This window comes from Chiroxiphia lanceolata, chromosome 2, assembly GCF_009829145.1.
Source record: "Chiroxiphia lanceolata isolate bChiLan1 chromosome 2, bChiLan1.pri, whole genome shotgun sequence".
Taxonomy (NCBI): domain Eukaryota; kingdom Metazoa; phylum Chordata; class Aves; order Passeriformes; family Pipridae; genus Chiroxiphia; species Chiroxiphia lanceolata.
In genome coordinates this window covers 29,145,687-29,170,361 of record NC_045638.1, presented here as the reverse complement: position 1 = coordinate 29,170,361, position 24,675 = coordinate 29,145,687, and the positions used below count along the sequence as shown (strand labels likewise).

Genomic DNA, 24,675 nt, shown 5'->3' with positions numbered 1-24,675 from the left:
AAGTTGAGGAGTAGAAGAAGCTGAAACAGCTTTTGCTCAGGTGTTTCATTAAAATGTTATGGCATAAAGTGTCACTTCTCTCTTCAGTGTTTTGATGATTAAAGTTTTGTATGTATTTAAAAAGGAATGAGCTGAATTCTTGAGCCCTCTGCCAAAAAGGATGCTGCTGCAAAGGAGCCCCAGGGTGGAGATTTTTATTATTTTTTTTTTTTTTTTTTTAAAATGTCCCCCCCTTATTCTTTCTTTGTTTTCTATAAAATACTTTTCCTCAATGGGTGTTACTTAGATGACTATCTTTGCACATGACTTGAGCAGTGGTGGGATGATTTGTGTTTGAGTTGTAGCTTCAACAAAAGTGTGGAAAGACCCCTGGGCAAGATCAATTTAAGAACTGAACTGCAGTCTGTTTTCTGTAACCCAGTATGACACAGTCAATTCTCTTTGACTCAGTCAACTCTATTGAATTTTTAGTTTCTCAAGACATTATGAAAAAAGGGAACAGTAACTCTTACCTAGCTGAACTTGTTTGATACAGAGTTAGTCTCTGACATTTGAGAAAGTGAGTGAACAAAATTTCTTGGCTTGTAGGTTGGTAGGAGGGGAAGGAGGATCAGGCATCAGCATGTGCAACAAGCACAGGGAAGAGGGAAGGTGAAGGTGTGGCAGTTACACTGAATTTGCACAACATGCCACATGCAGTGCTAGACAGATTACTTAATAAAATGGTTTGAAGGACTGCCAGATATGCTTTTTGTTTTGTTTTTCTTTTTTAATAGGAATGGAAGATTGTTCTCATTGTTGCAAGTGCAAGACGTTTTGGTGCTGTGGGCAGTATATTGGCTCATCTGGTCCCTCAACCACTGATGATACAACAGAATTCCTTTTAATTTGCTACAGGAATTTTAATCAGCAGCATACTGTACCCATTCCACCTTTTTCAAGTAATTTATGTAATTATTTTTGGAAACAACATTATGTTACTAGGTACCAGGATTTTTAATTGTGATTCTGCTGAAAATAATTATGGATGTTTCATTTTTAGAAAGCTCTGGTTTATTTAGCTGTGAAATAGCAGCCCAGAACCTCTGGAGTCTAGAATGGGGTGAATGTGTCTTATATAGCTGACATGATGCCCTGAAGAAAGTAGTTCTTGGTCATCATATTCAGCACAAGAGTTTCTTTAATCTAGAGTTCAAGTCTATATAAACCCTAGAAAGAAGGATATCGGCCAGGACCCTTAAGCTGAAAACCATTTCTGAAATGGAAAACTGCAGTTAAATCTAAAAGGTTTCTTGGGACCTTTACTGCTAGCATTTACACTTTGATTATAAAGTTTTAAGAGGGACATTCACCTGCTTTTTGTGTTCAGAAAAATGCAGAATGTACGGCTAATTCTCTGCGGAATTTTGGTTTGTGACATGAAGATTCCTTGGAAGGAAACCTGAGTTCCAAATCTGAAGACATGGTCAAAAGATTTCAGGGAAATAATTTCGTGGTTATATGCTTCAGCTGCAGTTTGGAGAGACTAATTCTAATGTAATTCCTAAGGCTGATCCACCATCTTTTTCATTGCTAGTACACATGGATGTTAAGAATTACAGGGGTTTTTTTTTTAATACTTTTCTACAAAACTGAAACATTTACATAGATAGAATCAGCTTCAGTAGACAAAGTTCCCAGGAGGCAGCCTGACTTGCTATGTAGGTGCTAAAAATACAGTCTGAGGAGCCAGCTATGTAAAATTAAGAAGAAACTTCTGAGTAAAGTGGAATTGGAGTCTGTTGCATCCCAGGATCCTTGATTACATTTCCATAAAAGGGAAAAGGCAGGAAGACTCTATTTCTTTCCATTTTGGAACAACAAAAAGCAAACTTATAAAATGAACTATTATTCTTTGGTTAATTATTTTGTGTAGAGTTGAAAGTAGATGTTAGGATTTCTTAATGCAGGGTGTGCTTATGCCTCTAGTGTGAAAGACATGAGTATATACATATAAAATAATAAAATAAAATAATAAAATAAACTTTCCAGAAATAGATAAAATAAAATAAATATAAAACAGATATATATAAAGTAGATAATACAAAGTAGATAAAATAAAACAAATATAAAATAAACTTTCTAGAAGTAGAAGGTCTCAGCTGGCAGCCACTTTCTTCATTCTAGATGTCAAATTGTTATATTTGGCATTTATTAACGTGTCATAGTTACAGTAACTGTTTTGACTGAGATTCTGGAAATGCTTATATAAAGATTATGTCTTAAGTACACACACAGTTAGTCTCAGTATCCTGTTATAATTTCTTTTAATATATTATATAAGGTGTTTGTTTAACATCATTTGGCTCACAGCAGATTTCTCTATTGTCGTCATGATTAATCCCCATTTGTTCGTAAATAGGTGTTCGCCTACTGTGTGTATACATTAAATGCCCATTGACTAACAAATGGGAATACAGTAGTCACTAAGAGAAACAAAATCACCATTTTATAAAATCAAGTTAAGCCTTTTGTTTGCTTCAGAATTCTCAGAATTTCTGTTCAGAATGCCAGTAGGGGATTAATGAAAGTAATAGGTTAGGTCTTTTTACACTCCATGCATATTAAATCAGTTGAAGCACTGACAAACCACTCCAAGTCAATGGAAAAAATTGTCAGCAAGTAATAGCCCTAAGGTACCCTAGCTAACAAAAAGAACCATTCTTCTTGAGAGAAGATTTTAAACTCAGATTTTATTGTAATTCTACTTTTCTGTACTGTTTAATGGAAATATAAATGAGACCATTGCCAGAGGGGTTTATTTGGTTAGTCCATTTTACTGAACAAGCACAAGATTTCTATCTGAAACTCTACTACCCACTGTCTGAGGTTGACTACACTTGCCATACCCCTACATCTGGGGTTTTTTGATGGCTAGTTTTTTCTAGTTTTTAAAAACAAATGAAAATAAACAACTCTCAGAAGTGCATATTTTTGCGTTATTAAATTCTGGTTTAGTTATATTGAAGAGAGTAAGATTATGTTGAACAGAAAAGTGTGTCATTGGGCTTAACCTTGTAAGGTGCCTTGCCCTCCATTTTGCAAGAATGATTTGTATTATTGGTATGCTAACTTTATTTGCTGGAGGCAAATAACGTTCACTTTATACATCACATAAATAGTGGTAAATGTTGGTCTAGTAAAGGCAGAGTATATACCTTGTACATTGCAAAAACAATGGTAAACAATGAGCATGTAATGAATGTCATACATTTTTCTAAATTATTTTGCCAAACCTTCAGGTATCTAAGGAAAAGGAAGATGTCGTTTAAGAGTCTTTCTTCTTTTAGTGATTCACAGTTGTTTCCAAATGCAGTGATCAATGAAATGCTTATTTAGGCTATGTGAAATATCTTCTGCTGCCACAGCAAACACAGCTTTTTAGACTTGAGGAAAGTATGTCTGGAAACTGTAGAAACTGGGATTTTAAATGGGTAAAATTTGACTTTTTCATCTTGCTTTAAGTAAAACTTCTGTGCTTGGTCTGTCAGTAGGCACTGTTAACAAGCACTGATATTTTCAGAAAGATAAATAGATAAATGTTGCAACTTCCTCTAGGAGTCACAGCATTTGATATTTTAGAGGAAAATAACTGTGTATAAAGGTGGTCTTTGCACTTGAGTAGTTCTGATAAGTTATGATAAATGCATTCTGTAAAAACTAAACTTTGCAGAAGAAAGTTTACTCATTCTGATGCAGTAGAGTACAACCTTCAGAATGAGGTTTTACTTTTATGAGGGTTCCAGAGGAAATTATCTGCTTTTCTTTTCAGCACAGCACATATGTGGCATTATTTCTTACTGATTTGGTTACCTTTAGCTTTAACTGTACAAAGTTAATGCTATTTTTTCTTCATAAGAAAGTACCTAAGAAATGTTTTGATGATGATTTTGTGGAGAAAAAACATCACATAGAAGATCTCTCTTCTTATTTTCAGAGAGCTATTGCCTATCTCTTTCCTTCTGGCTTATTTGATGAACAAGCCAGACCCATGATGAAGGTAGGATTTTTTTGTTGCTTTTCTGAATAACAGTAGCATGGTATTTTGAGTAATGTTTTACTTTTGCTGATATTTGTTTATTTATTTATTTATTGACAGCATCCTAGGGAAATTTTTCCAGAGCAGAGAAGTAAGTGTTCCTAGATATTTTTTTTTATTATTTCTAAGTATTAGAATTGTTGCATATATAGAATTTCTCATTTTTATGGATTTATTCTTTTCCCTGTTTTCTAATGACTGCCAAGACAAGAGCAGTAAAAGTCTAATCTAATATTCTGTGTTTTAGGATAAAAATTATTGCTGGATTCTGAAATACCAGTGGTCTTCTCAGAAATCGTGTTAACTGACTAAGATAAATGGTTTTCATTGTTTAAAAATAAACAATAAGTAGGATGATGTTGAAGTCATGGGAAAACCTTTTCTTGGATTCAGTAGCTTTTTGTCAGAGCTGTCTATCACATCCATAAAATATTCATTAATACTATTTTAAACTTCATTAATACTATTTTAAACTAAAAGTTTTCCTAGTAACTTTGTTGCTCTAAAAGATTAGAAATGCAGCTTTGAAATTGCTAGTTGAGAGAATAGGGAGAGTGGAAACTCCCAGTCTGGCCTTTGACCTGAAAGTCCTAACTCTTCATTTCTGTCCATACTGTCTTTGGTCTTGCTCCTGAGACACTGTATGAAGTACCAGTTGTCAGTGATATGCCAGTATGTTGGTCAGTTCACTAAAATTGACAAATTATTTTTACATAAAACATTTAAAAGATAATGTCAAAACCTGTTGTCCATTTTTAGCATTTAGTATTAACTAGTAGCACAGGTGGGAAATTCTATATTCACTGAGCTATAAACTGAAATTTATACTTCAAAATGTTCCCTGAACAATAATTTCAACAAAATATGCTTTCACAGTTGCATACATGGAAATTCACACAGTTCACTAACAGTACATGTGGGTGAAAGTTCCCTGTATTCCTTCTGTTCTAGTAAGTTTAGCATCTTTACATTCAAATTCTGCTGTATTATATCTTAACATTCCAATCCAATACATATCGTGCTTATCAGACAGGTTCTTAGAGTCTTACCTTTGCCTATAGCTTATAGCTGGCTTCATTTGAACTTCACTGGATAAAATAGTTGGAGTTTCTTTACAGTTCAATTTGTAAAAAGCTCTCCGGTTTTTATTTTTGTCATTTTTCTTTATTTGGAAGAGATCTTTGTCATGTAATGTAAGTCTGATTTTTTTTTTTTCCCCCAAAGTTGAAATTTATTTGTCCTTAAACAGTTTGTAATGAATGCAAGTGAATGTGCTGAATTATATGGAATGTTTGTTTTCTTGCCGAACTAGTTATGTAAACTATAGATAGGTGTTTGTATTTAAATATCCCAAATATAATTATCCCAAATAACATGAGCAAGTTCTAAAATCACCCAAGTTTTGCATATGGTGGTTGCCCACAAAAGACAATTATACTTAGTTTAGCTTAGACATATTATGCTAATAAAAAACTTACTCTTTTTCAGAGCTGCTAATCTTTCACAATTATTATGTAGATTTCAGTTATCTCTTCCTGTGTACTTCTTTCTACTCTAAAATGTATACTTCTATCTGTAATACCACCTATACAGTCTTTGAAAGTTTAAGCTGTACATGAGATATTCCCTTGTGTAAAACGATATTTAGAAATGTTATGTTAAATATTTGGTTATAATTACAGATGGAGAGTAGCTTGACTAAATCATTAGATTTTCAGACAGATTGAACACCCGTAAAATGTCTTTGTTGTCTGATATTTAAAAAGGTAATCAGTATTATGAAAGAGGTTTATAACTGCAGTTAAATATAAGGGATTTTTTTTAAGTGATTGTTTATTGCTTCCTTGTCTGATCTTGCTTTCTGTTAGAAATACAGTGGGGAGAAGATGGCCGACCATTTCACTTTCTCTTTTATACTGGCAAGCAGTCATATTATTCATTAATGCATGTAAGTATGTTATCTGTAATAAATTATGTCAGTTCTCAGTCAAGTATATGTTATTCTAGAGATGCCTGTCAGGAGCTCCTGAGTTTAGTTATGTTTTCACAGTAGGTCATAATATCACCACTGAAGTTAAATGCAATGTAGATTTTTGTGTCACAATATCCATTATTATGAGCATTTTTATGTCACATTTAAGAGAACACACTACATAGTAGTTCTTGCTTTAATTTTTGGTTTATTTTACAGTTTTGGCAATGGGCTGGGTTTGAATAGTCTGAACACTTTCTTGTAGGCTCTATCTGGTTGGTAGCATAAGCATAGTAGTGAAGAATGTATATACAATAAAAATGGCTAGTTCTAGCAAAGTTAATTGTAGAATAAAAAATAGGATTTTCTTTCCTTGAAGGGCAAAACTATAGGAAATGTTATTTGTGCTGACATTTAGTGTGAAGAAAATTTGCATTTAAACTACTTAATTGATTTTTCTAAGATGGTTCCATTCATGCAAACTTAAGGCTTTTTCTGATTAGCATGGTTCCAGGAGTAAAGGATCTGCATCTTTTACCTTTATGAAAAAAACTGTATCTAATAGAACATCACTAGACCCTGAGTCTTAACATGGGTTATGAACAGTTGTTTCATATCTGTGACCATCAGTGGCACAAGCATTATCTGCGTCTTTAGGAGAGTTTATAGAAAGACGTTCCTGTTTCTTACACATACTTACAGAAGACAAAAGCATTAATAATGTATGCAGATATATTTAATTGGAAATTCATGTCAGATTTTGTTTCCTTGCTTAGATAGTCTTAAAAAGTTAGTTCTGTGGTTAGTCAGTTGTCAAAAAAACAAACTTCCTACTCTCACATTAGGTGCACAGCTTTACTGAGTGTAGTGCTTTTATTAGAATTATCTGATACTTATTTGCGTTCTGTGTACTCGAAGGACAAAATCCCCACTTCTCAGGTACATTTGTTTCTTTGGGAGAATAAAAATAAAAAACACTTCCCCCTCTTTTTTTTTTTTTTCCCTTTTTTTTTTTTTTGTTGTTGACCTTGGGCAAATGAGCTTCTTGCCCTGGCAGAAATGAAATGAATGATAAATGTAGAGTGTGTCTTTGCTGAGTAATGGAGCTGCAGCATAGGCTTTCCACAGAGGTTTTCTCCTGCACAGCCCGAGGCAGCCCGAGGACCCCTGCTGTTCATTTAAATAGGTATGTCAAATCTGCCTCGAAACGCCGCTGGTTTGATCTGTGGTAATATTTGTGAAGGTTCCATATGGACTTGAGCCCCCTGCAGTGCTAAGAAATAATGTACAACGCTTCATGGTGCAGACGCAAATTTTCTCTGAAAAGGGATGCAATGCTGCGTTTTAGCTGTCGGAGAGGATGATGGAGCTGACGCGCTAGGCCTGTCAACTTGTTACACGGATGGGTTGCACGCAGCAAGGCTGTGGAAAATCTGTGCCTTTTAACTTTTCTACTTAATCACGGTTGTAGCATTGCCTTTAGACTGTATGCTACATTAATTCTCTTCCTGCCTTCTGCCTTTCATCCCAAGTTTCACGGAAAAAAGTAAAGCATGCAGGTCTTGTAGAGGAGCCTTATCAAACAGCTGTCATCTGACAAGCCATTTGCATTTGTTTTGGCTGAAACAGAGCAACCCAAGGGCAAGATGTTTGTTGCATTCCATCATAATGAAGAAATTACAAATTTTACAAGGAGCACAAGTTTATTTTTAGCTCTTCCTAGCAGTTAGAAAGAGTGTGTAAGCTTGCCTTGGAAGTCTCTGGAAGTATAGTTTGCATTTTGTTTCTAAGACTGTGGCAACCACCTTCAAACAAATGAACTTGACAAATGCATTTTTCATTAGTATACGATACTTGAATGTTCTTCAACTGTTTCAGAATATTTTCATTAAATAGACTTCTATAAACCTAAATCCATTAAGTGAGGTTTAACAGGGTTTTTTTAGTTGGCCAAACAAAAGCCAAAATCTGCATGAAATTCCCAACATTATTAGAATAATGTGTATTTAACAAAATGTATTTTTAAGTCTCAAAGCTAATTAATTTGGCTAGGAAAAAGAGTTGTATGTTAATACAGCCTAGTGTAAGTAATCAGTCCCATTGGAGGATGTCCTTTAAATCACTATATTAAATCTAATAAACCAGATGAATGTAATACTTAGCTTAAACTTGTATGCCATTAATTACTACATACACCCACTTGAAACTTGAATTTATTAATTATTAGTCATAGCATTATTGTTTAGTTAATGCTAATAAAAATACTATCCACTTTACTGAAAATAACCTATATGTTTGTATGTATTATAACTGCCAATATACATGTTGTTATGCCTTCAATATGAAATGAACTTTTATACGGGATATTTGTTATATGCATTATTGTCTTTGTTCCACTTGTTGAACAAAGTTTAACTGTGGGGAAAAGAACAATTTATTTTTCTTCTAATACACAGAAGAATGTTTGTTGGATGAAACACCATTTCTCAAACATTTGATAGTATACTTGATCATCATTTAACTTAAAAGTTTTTTAGAGTAGTATGTTTTTGTAATGTGCAGAAAAAGACAAAATGGTCTTTTCATACAATTGTGTATAGCAAAATAGTAATTCCATGTAATCATGCTTTTTGTACTTTTTGAGACATATCAGTGGTTGTGGATTGAAATAAATGCTTAAAAATTGAGCATTTTAACTCTTAAGTAAACCAAAACCTAAAAACTGTTAAAGTATGTGCTGAACTCAAAAACAGAAGAAACAAAAGTGCAAACTGGGGTAGAACGTGGGCTTTGCAGCATATTTTAACCAAAATATTAATATAATCCTTTTCCCCCATAAAAATCTCTCCCTCCAAGGTTTCATTTGCTAATTTCTTCCCTATTTTTTTATACAGAGTAAAATAATTGTTTATTATTTAACAAGAGAGTGTCCTTGAAGAGATCTGAAATTTGATCTCTCTATTAGAAATGGAAGCGTTTCAGTACATAGCCAATCTTGTAAAATCAGCTATTTTGATTGTGTAATAGCTGAGTTTACAAGACACACAGATGTGTACAGTCATGAATTGGACTATTGAATCCTCAAGTGATTAGTAAAATCTTCACCTGCCAGCTTTGAAAAAGCAAGTGTGTCTCCAGAAGCTTTCTTTAGATGTTGGGGAGTGAAGATTTGTCAGATAAATTATTGGGCATTACATGTGATTCCTGATTTTGCAAAGGCTCATCCACATACTTTACTTCACACGTGAGTGGTTCTTTCAGTCTATTGGCTTCATCTCTATACAGAGATTAGATACATGCATTAATTTTTTTTTTTTAGTACTTCAGACCAAAATTTTATTTCATAAGAGATGCAAGTCCACTTTCATTGCCAGAAATACGTAGGAAATTATATTTAGTGTTTCTCTTACACTTGGAATTATTTTAAAATGCTGCTTTTTTAATGTTGTTTGACTTCATCTCCTGTGTAAAGGGTTCTTTGTCTGAATAGACATGATTGCTGTAATTTAACCAGAACAGTTTAAAGAGATTATTTTAATTCTTAAAATTGCACATTCTTAAGAAACTTAAATGCGCTATGGAGAGTCGGTGTTCTTTGGGAACCTAGGGAGGGTCTCCAGGAACGTCTTACTGTTCCAGCTGTTGTAAAGGTTTATTTGTCATTGTAACTATGAATTTCTGAGGCTAAAAAGTAGTTACTGGCAACCCATATCTCGTTTTATTTGCCTGTGTTTATCAGTAGTTTCCAAATATGACAAAATCTTTAAGTCTTCTTTTAACTTGAGTCATGTTACCTGAAAGTACTTCAGTTGCTGTTTGGAAGCAATTCTGACTGTAGTTAGTCTGTCCTAAGATGGTAACTGTGATTACCTCCCCGTGTCCTTTTTTAAAGAACTGTGATGTAATTGCATTTTAGTTTTTTGCTGACCATTCCAGTACATCAATCTGTATGCCAGAATGTGTTGGAGATGAGTGTTTGTGAGGAGGCAGACAGGAAACTCTTTGTGCCAGGTAGGATGGTGACACCCTTTGCCTTATAGAGGGCAAGAGGTAAGCCAAGAGGCTAACAGTAAAGTGAAAAACCTCCTTACACATTCATAAGACCTAGTACCCCAGTACCTCTTCTGACACCAAAATGTCATCTTCATGCCTGGTTTGACTTCTTCCGAATATGGAAATGCATGGAGCTCACAGGAATGAATCTCTAAGACTGTTCCAACTGAGCTCTCCCCAGATAGCTGAGGGGCAGACACAACTGTCCTTCCCCTTTTCTTCCCTTCCTTTACAGTCCCAAGCAGAAGTTCCATACTCATTCTCTTCCATATCTCAACTACAGATGCCTAAAAATTGCTTGGTGCAGACACACCTCATGCCCTCTAACACAAACCATGTCTGTGCCATGTGTAGGCAATAATTTTTGCAACCTAATAGTCAGCTCTGATTATTAGTGACATGGCATAAATCCTACCCACAGTAGTGATACCATATCTTGTTATCTTCGAGAACTACAGTTATATTTGTGAGGTTTGGAAGTATTGAAAATATGATTTGTGCTCTTTTATGTGGTGTTTCCTGCATTTGAGGATAAGAAGACTGTTTTAAAGTTGAAAATTTTTCCTATCTGATATTATCTCATGGAAAATAAAGGGTGTCTGAAAGACATAGTACTATAATATATGAGTTCTCATGCTGTTTCAAAAGTGAATTTTGTACTTCAAGATTTCTGACCGTGGAATTATTTAAAAAATACTTGTCATTAAAAATGTCACCAGTGACCTGCATCAAAAACTTCAGTGAATTGTCTCTATTTAAGTGCTTTCAGTGCAGCTCAGATAACAGTCTGTTATTTGTTCATAAACTTTAAGTACAAATATTTTTAGTGTACGTGCAGGTGTATTTTATAGTAACAAATCAGCTTGAACAATAGAAATTTATAGCTAAGCAAGGGGCTTCTATTTTGAGTGGGTTTTTTTTTTAAGCTGTTGCAGAAATTTCCCTGTATCCTGTTGCAAATCCCAGTATTATGTTAAGAATTAGTATTTTGTTAGTTAATTCCTGACAATACAGAGCTGTCTCACATTTCTTCTTTTACTGTTTTGTTCTAAATAATACAAAGGAAAAAAAACCCAACCATTGTTCCTTGTCCCCACCAATTCTTATACTAGTTTCTCTCTGGTATTTGCTGAGACTCATATTGATGCAGTATAGGAAAGCGGCTATAAGCTTTCTATTTTCACTTGTAAAATGAAGTAAATTATTTGGTATATAAGTACTCAATTGTAGTACAACCACCCTATTGCTTCAATATAATTTATAATTATTTCTCCAAGTACTTCTGTTTAACTTTGGATTTGAATCATTGTTGTAATTCAGAGTTTTAGATGTTATATATTTTCTTTTTTGTTGTTGTTTTGTTTTGTTTTTGTTTTTTTTCCCTGACGTTATAAATTGCTGTCACAATATTGTTTGAAAATAATAACATAGCTAAGAATCTTGAGCAAACTGCTTAAAAATACTGAAAATTCAGGATAAGTATATCTGTACATTTGAAAGAACAGAAATTCTATGATAAATTCTGTGATAAATGTGCAACTTTGTGTCCCTATGGACATGCCAGGGATACCAGGAGCTTTGACTAATACGGACCACCAGTAAAGCTGACACTCTAAATGTACAAAAATCTTAAATAAATGAAATTAATTAAGGTCTTAAACCTTGTCAGTATTTTGAGTAAGTCATACTAAAATGTGGATGCACTGATGAAATTATCGTGCAGTATGTTTTGGAATTGCATCTGTCATACAGCTGTAGTTGCCTTTCTGTATACAGTTGAGAACCTTTTCTTATTTTTTTCTTACAAGCATATGTAAGAAGGCAAAAAACACTTTTGCAAAATTCAAAATTAATTACTTTGAATTGCGTATGAGGTTTTTTTCCTTTTTTTTTTTTCTGTTTTGGTCAGAGCTCTGCTTGTGTTCTGACCTCTGTATTTGAAGTGTTTGGAGAGTAAAACCACATAAACATGTGTTTTAAATAACAAAATTTTAGTATTAAGTGGAAAAATTACATTTAAATACTTTTTCCATATACACTTAAGGAAACCTATGAAAAATTGCTGAATGTTGAGAAATACCAAGACCAGCTGATAGCTCAAGACCTTCCTCTTCAGAAGGAAAAAAGGTAATCCTCCAGTTAGAATGAATATTGATAGTAATCTTAATGTGCTTTAATATGTTGTATTAACATTTCTTGTAGTTTCCCCAACGTACCTGCCTTTTATTTCACAAACCCATTTTCAGACTTTAGCTCTGCGTAATATTTTGTGTGGTAATTTCAGGTTGAAAAGTCTTACCAGGTATGTGTGGAACACTCACTTCTCATTGCTAGAGTAGGGAAACCCCACCTATTTCTCTTATTCTGTAATCTCTCCCTGCTCTTTTCAATATTCTTCCCTTTATAGTTTCTGAATTGTGATTTGAAAATATCCAGAATTCTGCTTCTGTATGCAATTTTTTTTCCAAATGATTTCTAAGGATTTTGAAAAAGGAGCTAAAGTTTTTATGAGAAAACAAGGGCTTTTAAAATGCCAAATAAGTTTTTTCTGATGAAAAAATCCTAAGGCCTAAAGCTGAGCTCTTCAATAGTCTTTAATTACTTTTCTTGAATATTTTAACTTACCAATATTTAAGTTGAAGAGTATCAAAATACTTAATGTCACAGTTTTTCTTCTAATGGCTTTGAAAAGATAAGTCATCAAAAACTAGTAATTTCAGAAAAGCTTATTTTGTTGGATTTATTTAATTATCACTAGTATTAGTAACTGAATTTAGTTTTGTTTCTTTTTTTCTGTGTAACTTCTCTGGTATGCACAACAAGCACTTCAGCTAGTTAGCTACTGGACAGAAAAGATCCAACTCAACCAGAGCAAGCTAGGGGAGGTCTAGAGGTGTTAGTTTCTTAGTACATACAGTCAGGATTGTCTTTGAAATGAGTATATGCTTTAAGAACTGTTTTTCCTGTTAGGCTGTGTTCTTGATTTTCTATTTTGAGATTTCTTGCAAGGATTTTATACTAGAATGGTAAATTAAACAAGTCTTTAAAAGAAATAAATACAGCAAGGAAGTTTTGATTTTGGCATTTACTGCTTTTCTGTATGGTTAGTTTTTTCACTATCCCAAGTTGTTTTTGTCTGTTCTTGCCATGGTTCTTCTAGCTAGATTTATGCACAGCTCCAGTTGCACATCATGTTGGTTTGTCACTTCTTAATTTCAGCCATTTGTTATTTATGTTAGGAAGAGAAAGGATTAATTTGCTGAGATAATTTTAATTTCTTAAATAACAGAAGTTCATGTTTCTTCATGATGTAAATAGTGTCCTGTGACCCACAAAATGTTTTATCAGAGATTCATGTTAGCTTCTGAGCAGACAAGAGAACAAATGAATGTAGTTTCTTGGTGTGTGCTGCTGAAAAATAACCTGACTCCTTAACAGAGCTCAGCCAGTGGATTTACTGATGTGAAAAATGACCTAAAGCTAGTCAGAGATGAAAGGTTTTTTCCGTGTTAGGTTTTTAAAACCTCAGAGAATTTAAAGGATTTTTGAGTCTAATCTTCCACACTGGATATGGTTTTTCCTCTGAGATTAGTAAGTGTAGGTAGAGGGTCAGTGGGAAGGGCTGGTTTTTTGATTTTTTTTTTTTGTTTGTTGTTGGTTTTGCTTTGTTTTTTCCCCAGAAAATAATATGGTTTAGATGTATTTTGTAATATTAACTGTAGGGTTGGGACCTAATCTTGAACTATTTCAGGTTTATAGTTTTTTACATGAGTATTTCATTGACTTCATTGGAAGTAGCAAGTAGCAATATATAAATGTAAGGATATACTTGAGTCGGTCAGGATTGGAAAGTTTTTAAAATTACTATTAAAATCAGCATTGTTTCTAAATAAACATCTCTCATGTCCTGACTCAGAAAAGCATTAAAATACACGCTTAAGAAGTAGTACTACTTAAAATCCCCTCAGAAGGAGTGTTTTACTGAATCATAGCTTCCTTAATGCTACTGAAAACATTGTTTCTAAAAATGTTTCTTACATGAAGAGGTAAGAAACTGGTTACATCTTTACCTTAAATCTATCTGATAATGTTGGTGTATATATTTGTGGTGGCATTCTGTGTAGTTGGTCACTTCATATCATATATATTTCAAAGATTTATTTCAAGTATTGTTTTGTTTTGTTTTGTTAGCATTTCTGTATGAGGCTGTTTTCTGAGTAGTTTCTGCTTTTGTTATCATCAGTGCAGTTTCTGTGCTGAGCAGCTCAAGATTGCACAGTAGATAGAATAAAGGGTGTCATTGCTGCATTAGTACTTTGCTGTGCTTACTGCTAGTGCAGTTCTTTGTATTGATCAGAAAAGTAAAGACCAGAGGCAAAAGAATTTGATTTTAACATTCTACCTTTGATTTTGTTCTTTGCTGCTGGTAAACCAAATTTTTTGTGGCAGCAGGCTTTTAAAAGTAAGTACTGAGTTGTGGGGAAGATCACTAACTATTACAATATTACTCTAGCTCATTCTCAGACTTCAATCATATGAATAATGCATAACTGATACTCATAATATTCATGTGGTTAATTCAATAGATGAAGTTACCATCCCTTTCAAAAGGCAGATCTTTTAAAATCAACGTAGGCCTTCTCATGTTTACTATAGGAATGTGAGCCATATTCATTTGTAATGGAAAATGTATTTCTGAACGAAGACTGACTGTGTGGTCTTTTGTGATGTAACTCTAATTGCATGGTTAATTAAAGGGAGCATATATATGTGGTATTTTAAACAGAAACCTGGCTGGCAGCAGATGGCTGACTAAGATTGAATTGGAAGAAATGTTGTTAGAAAAACTGTCAGATGATGATGTAAGTAATTAATCTTTCTAATCTTAAGGAGGCTTGTGTCTTAAAAATATGGACTCTGGGTGCATTTTTGGATACTGAAAAGGTACCACGTAGAAGCAGGTGTGCTTCAAAAGACTTTGCTGAATTCTGATAAACTCTGCGTATGTTCGTAGCACTGTCACATTCAGGTTGGCTTAAAGTGACCTGTGTTGTTTTTTTTTTTATTCAGCACAGTACAGAACTATTAAGATCTTTCCATTGTTACTAACATAATTTAATTTTTCTCCTAGTGGTAACACTGTGAGGCCTAAAGCACCTGTTCCTTGTCATCTAATTATTTAGTCAGGAATGGGGTATAGTGACACTTTAGTAGAAATAATTAGTCATTTATTGTAGTTACAGATGAAAAATGGACAGGGCTAGAGCTTCTGTCACTTATTGTAGAGAAGGGGTAATTATTCAAGATGGGAAGTCCTTTTTCTTAGTGATCAGAAACAAGAATCAAATCAGAAACAAGATACGAAGCTATATAGATCTGTGGTTTGATATAGATATCTCTTCATTGTTATGAATATGGTGTGAGAAAGGAGGATTTCGCAGTTTCCCCTGCAAACTCTATCATTCTCTAAGTTTGGAGTCCTTTTTTACATCTATCTCTGTGAATAAGACTATTCATCCTAATAGTCATAAACCTTTTTCTCGTTCAGAGCTTTTCCCTACAGTCCCTTGAAGAGCGTCAGATTTTGTAACAGCAGGTTCAGTCTATGTGGCCAACTTAGTTTTCTTTTGGAATATGACAGTACCAGAGAATATAACTCTATTTGTGTGAACATCTGAAGTGTCTTCTCACCTAGAAGTACTGTTCCTCAGTCTCTTCTGTCCTGTGGACAGCTTCATTGCAAAAATAGCATAACAGCAGCAAACGAGCCCTTTGCTCACTTGTCATCTGGAACAGTAGCATGTGATGGCTTCCTTGCCTGTGGGGGACGTGAAAAGGTCTCAAGCAGATTGTGGTCCATAAGCGTAAGTTAGAAGTAGCTGTTGTAAATTATCCATCCTGGTAATACCCAGGAGACTTTCTCTATCTTGCTCACAGTAGAAGCCATTATGACTTCATTGTTTTCAGTAGCTCCTGGCTGTTTTTCCTCTCAGAGTGCCAGGTCTAGTTGTACAACTAAACAGTTTGGTGTTCTTTGTTGCTTGCTTGTAGTACATTCTACATCTGTAAAAGCAGATTGGAGTTAACTTAAAAAAAACTCAACCAACCAACCAAAACCCGGTATCAAACCTTTTTACATACTGGCCTCTCATACGTAAAACCACAAAGCCTCAGGCTATTGGAACAAAGATTGCTTAAATGTATTTGAAATGTCTCAGTATAAGTTGCCAGTCTTACCTGCTCAAATTCGTATATTTTGCCACTGCATTGAAATTTTCTGTGGTGTTTGCATTATGAAAATCAGAGCTATTGATTTTTTTTTTCCTTTTCACTCTCCAAAGACTTTACCACATCTGTATTATATAGTTAGACAGAAGTAGTTTTCAAGAGATGTCAGAGTTCCAAGGCCTATTGTTAATTTACAAGAAAAGTAGTAATTTTGTGCAGGAGACTCTGGTAACAGAGGAAGAAAAAATACTTTTATTAATCACTTGAAAGGAGAAAAACCTTCAAAAATCAGGTTATGATATCTATATGAAAAATCCATTTTAGATGGTATCATACCTTTATACCAGACAGCTGTCTGGTGCTCCTGCCAGTAACACTTCATAACAGGACATCCCAGCTTTTAGCACAAATGGGTTAACACAGAGGTGTGTACTCTTTTAATCACATGTTGAAGAACTTTGGAGGGAGGTGTAAGGGGGAAGGAGAACCACACAGTAGCAAAAGATAATTTATTTCAAGAGGTTGCCCTTTAAGTCAAGTATCTCTTGAATTTTTAAATAGCTTGATTGTTGAGTTTTAAAGGAAATCATAAACATTACAGTAACTTAGCTTGAGCAGCCAAAGATAGATAGATAGGCATTTTCTATATACGTTATGAAATATAATCATTTATGAGGTTCAGTTTAGTGAAATAAAATTATTTCCAAGTCAGTGAATATGCTGACTTACTGAAAATCAGGTGAAGATCTTTTCATTTTGCCATTTTAATAAAACAATAATAAAATAATTGACTCCCCCAATGTTTTCTTTTTAAAAGTCAGATGAACTTCATTCTAATACAAAATCCTTTATTACAGAGGTGTTGGTTATGCTTTCAATTAAAGTTTCATTTTTACCTGAAGAAAGAGCTAGGTGTCTTTAGTTACACAGAAAATGATGCAACTGCATGCTGTTCTTAAATCAGTATGTAGGTGCAGAAGTGTCATCTTGTCAGAAATCATCAATAAAAGTGAAGTAGGAAAGATCCATTATATAAAAATAGAAAGTTTTAGCAAATGCAATTACATTTGCATCTTTTAATGAAGTCTTGTTGTCCTACAGTATTCGAGATTTATTCAACTCTTACAAAAATTGACGGATTTGCCGTGTAGTGACATCGAGGAGAAGTACATACAGAAGTTTTCCAAAGAACTTCCTGTGCAGATGCAAAAGGTAGTTATTGAGCCCTTGCAGTATGATGAGCAAGGAGTGGCCTTCAGCACCGGTGAAGGTAATAATTTCAAGTTTACTGGTAACAGTGCAGAATTTTTTTCCTCTTAATGTTGCTTTTTTTCTCGTATGTACAACATTGCTGAAAGAGTCACTACTTCATTTTATATGGTTATGTGTATACTGCATGTATAGTTGTTAATGATGTTATAGCATACCATGTTATGACATGGTCTAGTAACAAAGTGGAACTTTTTAACTCAGATTCTATCAACTGGTTTTACCACTGTTTCTGTACAGTGGTAACTGTGTAGAGAGGACTCTGTTGTGATACATGCTGTAGGATACAAAAAGACTTTCATTTTTGGCAGGAGTTGACTGTTGAACATAGAGGGCGGAGGACTGAGGGAGCACAAACACATACAAAGAGTTCCATGGGTATAACAGTGTTGTTGCTTAGTATAAAAATGGCGTGCTTGGACCACTGAATGGAGAATTTTGAAGATGCAAAGAATGAATAACAAGTAATTTGAATATTTACAAACAGCATAGGAAAAGGCAAAGAGGGAATTCCTAAACATTGTGGGACAGAGATGGATGTTGGTCATTGGTACTGAGATGGAGGGGATGTTAGAGAAAAGCCATGAAGGCCTCCATGTCTTCTAAACACAGTCTGCTTATACTTTCAGTGGAGGGACATATAGTTGAAGAAGGATGTGATATATGAGTGATTGCATAGAAAAATTATATAGCAACAGCATGTTTCGGAAAGACTGATGACTTTCTGGGCAAAGCATGTGTGCACACGCACTTTATGCTGTTCATTTAAGAGGAATCTTAGAGATGACACGTATTCTTAAGCAGCAGGCAGCAGATGATACTAAGAACAAAGGTCACAGAGAATTTGAGGAGCAAAATGGCAAGAGAACTTTGCTCTAGCTGGCTTGTCTTCAAGATTACGTGACAACAAAGAGATGTGAGATCACCAAACTGTGGTTTAATTCACACTGGTTTTCAGTAGTATCTTCAGAACAGTAACTGAAATTTGATAAGCGTGCGACCCATGTTATTTAAGAAAAACCACCAGGTATAAGTTCAAAACCAGTCATTTGTATCCCATAAGCCCCAACATGAAGAAAAATGTCGTTTGTTTCATAATTCGTTTATCAGAATGATTGCTTCCTGTGAGCTAAAGGAGTTTGGTCTCAGATTTCAACACAGAGAGTTTGTCATGTTTTAGCTTGAAACTATTGCACTTAAAGAGAAGTAACAGTAAGTAGCAATTTCCGAGGAACTGTATTAATGTTGCATATTATTGCTTATACCAGTGTAATTAAAGTCTTAATCTTTACAAAGTGAATATTCTTGAACTTCTGTACATTTTTATGATTTTATAAAGTATTTTAATATTACTAGAAATTGCACTTAATGGTAAATGTAGTAGTTCAACAAACTGTGTATTTTCATCTACTGTGGCATCAGCAGGTCAAGAAAGTGTCCTGAACCACTGAAGTTATGGGAGGTAGAGCATTATCTCTACTTCCTCCCAACACACACTTCTCCCCCACTTAATAAACATTGGTTAAAATATATTGAAAGATAGTTGTTCTTTGTTTACTTTTTTTCCTTACCTCAGCCTACAAAAACAAACAGCTGATACTGTATGAAAGTGTTGTGGTTTGCTAACTACTTAATCAGTTGAAGTTCTGTAGAATATTGAAGCCTCATAATGGTCTGGGTTTAATTCCTTTAAGGTAGAAGAAAAACTGCAAGAGCTACTGCAGTAGTTTATGACAATGGGACTGGAAAAATGACAGTGAATGGAAAAGACATTTTGCATTACTTTCCAGTGCTGCAGGACAGGTGAGAACACTATGAAATGCTGTATTCTTACTGTACTTAAATTGTTCCAGCAAAAGTAAGGCCATGCAATAATATGCTAGTGTTGTGTTCCATGAAGTTGATTCTCTGTTCTTGTTTCTGTATAACTATCTGTTTTATGAAAAGGTGTCTTGCATTTTTCTTCTGATTTTCAAGAGTTTAAGAACTGATAGGTAAACCTTGCTCTGTGTTTGTCGTCTCTCACTTTCTGAAGAGATGCAAAAACCAGGAGCGCAGGCTGTTTGAATAGTTCAAATTTTAGTCCCTCTAGAAAGGGCTTGCAGTTTATTTTAAAAATAAATAATAAATATTACCTTTAAATGTAGAGATTTGCAAACTGTATGCATGTGTAATTGCTCTGGCATACAGTAACATAGTGGAAGCAGACAAGGGGAGACACTTCATGTAAAGCTTCAGATTTTGGAGGATGTGCACAGTCTGATATAGAAAAGCCTTGTCATAAGGCTGACGTAAGGTTTCTACCCTTTATGTGATTTTGATTTTTATTTTATATTGTAGTTTTTAAGCTCAAGGATAGAGGGGAGAGGTTGTTCAGTTTCAATATCCAGAGTGGACAGATCTTGGCATCCATAGATAAGTTGTGGAACTAAAATACTTACCATTGGCAGTCAGAATATGATCCTAGCTGCTGATTTCTTATTGATTTGAATGCGATATGAATGTCTTTCTGGATCTCTGCCTGAAAGTTAACTTTTTTTGTATATACTATGATAAGATATGTGCCTAGCATGTAACTTTATGCATGTGAATATATTGCGTTATTTCATTTATTTTATTTATTTTTTTTATTTTTTTTTTAGGGAACAGTTGTTGTTCCCTTTCCAGTTTCTTGGCAGAATTGGAAAACATGATGCAGTTTGCACAGTCTCTGGTGGAGGAAGATCTGCACAGGCTGGAGCAATACGTTTAGCTTGTGCAAAAGCCTTAAGGAGTTTTGTGACAGAAAAGGAGGTGGAATTCATGAGGCAAGGTAGGAATTGAAATTATTTCAGTGTTTCTTAATGCGTTTCTGGTAATTAACAGAATTAATACAAGGATCATTAAGGATCAGATTTGAGTAAATAATCCCAATGAAACCTTGTATATTGTATAAAAGGGATCTGCATTTATTTTTAGATTGTTTTCACTTGTTTCCTAGCATCCTTTGTGTACATTTTGGATGACTTCTCAAGTCTTTCCATCTGTTCATGACCTCTTTTAGGTCTATTAACCAGCTCATATTGCCTCAACACAGAATCACAAAACACAAATGTGTATTCAGTAGTAAATAAATCTGGATCAGGCATTAGTGAGCTGTAAGGTACTAAGACTGTGTTTTGTTTTACTTGGCTAGTTGCATCTTGTTCATGTTTAAAAAAGTTTTCTTCTTGAATGTGAATGCTGGAGGGTTAGTTTTGAAGAGAGAGTAATGAGCATAAACACATTGCATGCAACTAGCCAGACTGAGGGAGCTTCTTTCCACTCTTGCATTATTTAGTGTTTACAAGTTACGTAGGATAACATAGAATTTATTTAGATAACTGCAGTATTTGATGCTTCTCTGTGATAAGATACCACGCTGTTTCAGCAAATACGGAGTTATTAACAGTGAGCTTTTAACTACACTTTTTCTGGACTGGTAGCAAGAATACCTGCCTGTGTTACTGGCAGAACAGCTGTGATTTTTTTTAACTCTATTGTCATCCATGGAACCGAAGCTATTTTCATGCTACTGTCTTCACAACAAGTTTCCTTGACTGTACCTTTTCAGTACTGACAAGTATGACTTGCTAGGAATACCCTTGTAAACAGACATGGTAATGAGTTTGGTATCTGCACTGAGATCAGCATAATTCTGAACATGTTTTGGACGTTGCCAAATATACTTTTGGAAGCACCAAAGCAGTGGTCTCTGAAATGGAGTATGTGCACCCTACCTGATCCATAGAGATTCAGTAAAAAAATTTTAGACTTTGTAAGGCATATAGTTTACAAATGAATAAATATACATGTATTGGAAGTGCACGTTCAAAAATATTTTAGTGATAGGACTAAATGATCAAAAAGAGTTTGGAGACCACTGCTTTAAAGGATCTAGCAATATGAATAGATATAAACTAGTGTTTTATAGATTTATTTCTTTTAGTGGTTTGTAAAGAAAAATGTGAATAAAGTTTGGTTACTAAAGAAAAGTTAAAATGCTAGAGGATGTGATGACAGTCTTTTCAGTGTGGTTTTTATACTGTACCTTTATCCTTCTAGATGTTACAATTCATATTGTTAGTGAAAGTCAGAGTTATGGGCTGCCTTGAATCTACTGCATCACATGAAGTATACCTGTAATATGAACTAGTGACAGTAAATAAATGGGTGCTTTTCTGTGTTTTGTAGCTGGATTACTAACAGTTGACCCACGTGTGAAGGAACGAAAAAAACCTGGTCAAGAGGGAGCCAGACGGAAATTCACCTGGAAAAAGCGATAAGTCTGGCTATTTAAAGAATGACAAGTGCTACCAAAACTTCAAAACATACTGATTTATCATTTAAAACTGTTGTATAAATATATTTAGTAATAAAGACTTTTTTTCCCCCCTGTTATAATCACTATGTTTTTTCTGTTTAAAAAGCAACAAACAGCTTTCTTTAAATTTATTTAAAATTGTGGAAAATCATGGTGTGGTTTGCCAGAATGCTAAATCTAAAATAGCAGCTTGAGTGCCAACTTTGCATCTTAGCTTCACTGAAGTCGGTAACGATTTATGGAACTGCTGGTGAATTACAACTTCTAAAAATCAGTGTATTTGTTGAATGACTTACCAGTCTAAATTCTGACATTAGGCAGTTCCTAACCAGGTATTTGGACATCTTTGACGTGCCTCTCTCTCTCTGCCTCACAGGTATCTGAGGATAAGTGACAACTTCCCACCTAAATTATGCTGGAGTTGAGAAGCTAGTGAGAATGGTACTGACAATTGAGGGGACGTTGAGAGAGGAGCAGTCACAGAGGATAACCTTTGCCTGTAGAATCAGTTGTCTCTAGGATGCTTCACTAGGTTAAGTAGGGAGTGATTCAGAGCAAGTGCCTAAATTTAGTTGCTCTGAATCACCCTCTGGAGGAGTAATTTTTTCAGTTCTTCCCCCAAATGCAGAAAGAGCTGGAGGGATTAGGCTGAAGTTAATCTTTTAGAATACTCTTCTCCACCCCTTAAATCTCAAGGGGCCTGATCAAGGATGCGTGTTCTGAATATGGCTAGTGCACAAAGATAGCATTGGACTCTTTGCCAAATACAGTCATAACTTTTCTTTTTTAAAATCAGAAGCAGGAGGTGATGACAGTGCTGCCCACCTCCTGTCTATAATTGTAGCCTTCCAAAATAGATTAGTGGTTACAGCACTCATCCAAAAGCTTAAGGTTTTGGTTTATTGCCAAGTTCCTTCCTGGGACAGCAGTCAAATACTTTTAAGAAAGAGCACATCCTTCATCTCTCCTGTAGGAACTGGGCTACAGAAAAAATGGGGATAAAATTCATCTCATCAGGAGAAAGCAGAAAAAAAAATGGAACTCAGTAATTTTAACAACATGACACCTTCAAACTTACTTTTAATTTAGAAGACTTCAGTGCTTTGAATTCTTCCTCCCCAGCCAGATTTTTTTAAGTGCTAGAGTACTACTTCTGCTGCTTGTTTGCTGTAGATCATACCAAAAACTTAAAACCTCAAAGGTCACAAAAGGTGCCAGCAGGTCACTGCAGGTGATAAGCAACTCTGAGTGATCTGTATGGGTTGTTATATTCCCAAGCAGCATTCAGGAGGGTGCAGCAAGTAAATAGACCTCATGAGCTAAGACAGAGAAGGTCAGAAACTGAGTGTGCATCCTTGACTGATGTGTTTGTGATTCCTTACTCTCCAAAGCCACTCTGTGCTTCTTTAACTCCTGTTTCATGAGAATACTCTGTAAACTTGGACAAGATTTCTCATTGCTAAGATAGTTCATCTCAATCAAAATACATGACTCTCAAATTACCTGAAAGAATGCTGTAGCAAGGTGGGTGTGGGTCTCTTTTCCAAGGTAGCAAGTGATAGGATGAGAGAAAATGGCCAAAGGGTTGTGCCAGGTGAGGTTTAGATTGGCTACTAGGAAAAATTTCTTCACCGAAAGGATTGTCAAGCAGTGGAACAGGCTGCCCGGAGAAGGGTGGAGTCTCCATCTCTGGAGGTATTTATAAGACATGTAGATGTGGCATTTGGGGACATGGTTTAGTGCTGGACTTGGCAGTGCTGCGTTAATGGCTGGACTCCGATTTTTAGAATCTTTTCCAACCCAAAAGATTCTCTGACTTGTTAAATTGAATTCAACAGCTGAGGCATTTCACCTGTCCCTTTGAGAAACAAATGGGTGTTGCATGAGACATTTTTTACACTAAGGCAAATACAGAATTGCTTAATTAGCATTTCTGTTAATTTAAATATGATTTGCTTATGTGTAGCAAAATAAGTCTGTATTGTGTATTAGTAGAAGTTGTGACTTGTAATAAAAACACTTATCCGTTCTGGGGCAGGTACCTAAGGATTCTTTTGACATGCTCAATAATAAAATATACATAAGCACATGGACTTGAAGATGCTAGCTGAAGAAGGTTCTGGCAGAGATTAAATAGTAGAATTTTTATCTTAATATCTTCTCAAATGAGAATTGATCAGTTAATTTTCCTACCTCATTATTAGGCAAAAAGCTACAAGTGCAACAGCAGATCTGCACTTACAACATGCCAAGTCTTTTATCACGTTTTAAAGGAATTATTAATGTTTTACCTTCCAGAAAAGAATGGGCATAGTCTTTGATGTTTGGACCCAGCAAAAAAATTGAGACAAAGTTTCAGAATTTATCACAACATTTTAGGAAATTCCCCAGAAATACTAGTTAATGCTGTGCAGCCAGGTCACTTACTCAGACTTCCAACTAATTCTGAAACTGAGTCAAAAGAGAAAAACATTTTAAAAAGAAAAAAAAAAACCAAAAAACAAAACACCAAACCAGAATTGTATGTTGGGTTTGGGTTGTTTTTTTATATTTTCATTGGTATGAAATTCCTCTCAATCATCTGTAATATATGTCAACATTTAGGAGATAGGAAATTAAATAGTTTTCTTAAGAAGGACTATTTCTGTAGTGTTAAAACTGATAAAAGGGTGAGACTACCATTTTTTTCACTGGTTTTTACAGATTCATCAGAAAAGAATTGTATGGGAGAGC

At 34.7% G+C, this 24,675-nt stretch overlaps 1 protein-coding gene across 2 annotated transcripts in view; it reads left to right on the top strand.

The window, feature by feature from the left end:
* The window catches only part of MRPS9 (mitochondrial ribosomal protein S9), a 33,352-nt gene extending 11,337 nt beyond the window's left edge, over nucleotides 1-22,015 (top strand). For both annotated transcript variants that reach the window (XM_032679434.1, XM_032679435.1), the window contains exons 3-11: nucleotides 3,977-4,039; nucleotides 4,139-4,169; nucleotides 5,947-6,026; nucleotides 12,148-12,230; nucleotides 14,890-14,965; nucleotides 17,433-17,601; nucleotides 19,295-19,403; nucleotides 20,243-20,412; nucleotides 21,813-22,015. In XM_032679434.1, coding sequence (XP_032535325.1) covers nucleotides 3,977-4,039; nucleotides 4,139-4,169; nucleotides 5,947-6,026; nucleotides 12,148-12,230; nucleotides 14,890-14,965; nucleotides 17,433-17,601; nucleotides 19,295-19,403; nucleotides 20,243-20,412; nucleotides 21,813-21,904 — 873 coding nt within the window. In that variant the 3' untranslated portion in view covers nucleotides 21,905-22,015. The remainder of the gene's footprint in view (nucleotides 1-3,976; nucleotides 4,040-4,138; nucleotides 4,170-5,946; nucleotides 6,027-12,147; nucleotides 12,231-14,889; nucleotides 14,966-17,432; nucleotides 17,602-19,294; nucleotides 19,404-20,242; nucleotides 20,413-21,812) is intronic.
* Nucleotides 22,016-24,675: the final 2,660 nt, after the last annotated feature.